Here is a 1,641-nt window from a genome sequence, read left to right on the forward strand (position 1 = left end):
TGTAGTGGTGTCATAGCAGTAGTTTCACAAGAAGGGCTGTCGTCCATTTCATTTGCACTTCATCGCAATGGCTACCAATGCACAGACTTGCATGGAGTTCGTGAAGATGGCGCGTCCTCGTGCGCTCATACTGTACGGGAGGAGCGTTTGGTCATTTTGCGCTTACTTGCATTCTACAAGAGCCAGGGCGAGTCTAACTGCTCCAAGCGAGTGTCCGAAGCACTCGGACGCAACATTGCTGTCGTTCGTGGTGTTTGGAACGATCATATGGTGGCAATTGATGCTTTAGATTCCGACGAGGAATCATCAGCTCGATCCTGCAGTGATAACGAAGAGGAAGTGACAGTGAGCTTTGATGTGTCCTCTTTGATATCAAACCTTCGAACACTTAATGACTTTATGAAGATAAATTCTCAAAGTTATGTTACACTTGCTATTTGTATATTTCTCTAATTCGATAATGATTTGGCGAAGTCATTCGATGCTGTCGGGAACTGTCAGTTGTGTCCTTGAGCAGGGCGGCTCCATGGATGTAGTTGTTGTCCCGGAACATGGTGATGTCAGTCACCGATCCTGGTTCGCGTGCTTTTTTGTCCACCAGCAGATCTTCAGGTGAGACCGATGCCTTAAGTCCATAAAGTTTGTGCTTACTTCTAAATTAGTGAGTAGAAACGCCAGGCTGGCCGATTCGTGGGCTGGAACTTCACGTCTGTGGCGTACTTTGCATATGGGTGTTTCGGATAAGGCAGGCCTTGCTGTGCAGCTGAATCATAGTGAGCATGGGCACAATGCGCTCATAAACGACTGGTTGGACTGTATCGATGGTCAGCATGACCATCTTCAGGAACGTCGGTGCTGTCATGCCGAAGTCTCAGGTAGTGCATAAGGATGACCAAAGGAATAGAGAAGGCATCCTTTGTGGTTATCGTTGACTTGCGTCCTTGCCCGAAGTTCCACCAGGATGATAGAGAAGACTTGATGACAGACCAAATGGTTACAAATTCATTTGGGCTGAAGTTCATCAGCACTCGAAATACTTGTGACCTGCTCTCCTCGATGATTTTGTCCATGATTGGGTGAGGGTATTTGGTAACATCATCAGCTTCGGAAGCTCCTGGACCGAACTCAGTAAGACTCTCCTCAAGGAACTTAAGGAAGAGTCGGTTGGAAGTTCTTATTGTGTCACAATTTTGGATGGGAACATCAAATGTGCTTGGATGGCAAAGATGCTTTTATCCATCTATATCGATTACATAGCAGGATACAACGGCATGAAAAGGCAAATTCTCTACAAGAGATTGGAGAACCGACATGAGGTTGAAATGTGATTGGCTAAAAATGGTTGAGGACTAACATCATACCACGGTTGAATTGGCTTGATAACACTGCACATCAATTTCGCGGTTTTGAAAGATTATACTCAACTTTTCAATTTGGCAATATGAGCAGGAAAAAACGAACAGTTGCAGTGGATTATTGAAGGCGGTGACCAAGCAAACGATTTTAAAACAAACAAGCTTTTCTTGAGGTGTTTCGCACATGATTTTCACCTAAGCGCATGCATGTAGCAGCTGAGCCTCTAGATGAACTTTGTCCACGAATGTAAAGGGTTCGACCTTACTAATATTTGCAGGCGAATAA

At 44.9% G+C, this 1,641-nt stretch overlaps 1 protein-coding gene across 1 annotated transcript; it reads right to left on the reverse strand.

Moving 5' to 3' along the window:
- Positions 1-564: 564 nt before the first annotated feature.
- On the reverse strand, positions 565-862 carry H310_00674 (hypothetical protein; the record flags this gene model as incomplete). The annotated part of the gene is made up of 2 exons (XM_008863540.1): positions 565-653; positions 721-862. The coding sequence occupies 2 exons, from the start codon at positions 860-862 to the stop codon at positions 565-567; spliced, it is 231 nt and encodes a 76-aa protein (XP_008861762.1).
- Positions 863-1,641: the final 779 nt, after the last annotated feature.

This window comes from Aphanomyces invadans (genome assembly GCF_000520115.1).
Source record: "Aphanomyces invadans strain NJM9701 unplaced genomic scaffold supercont1.1, whole genome shotgun sequence".
Classification (NCBI taxonomy): domain Eukaryota; phylum Oomycota; class Saprolegniomycetes; order Saprolegniales; family Verrucalvaceae; genus Aphanomyces; species Aphanomyces invadans.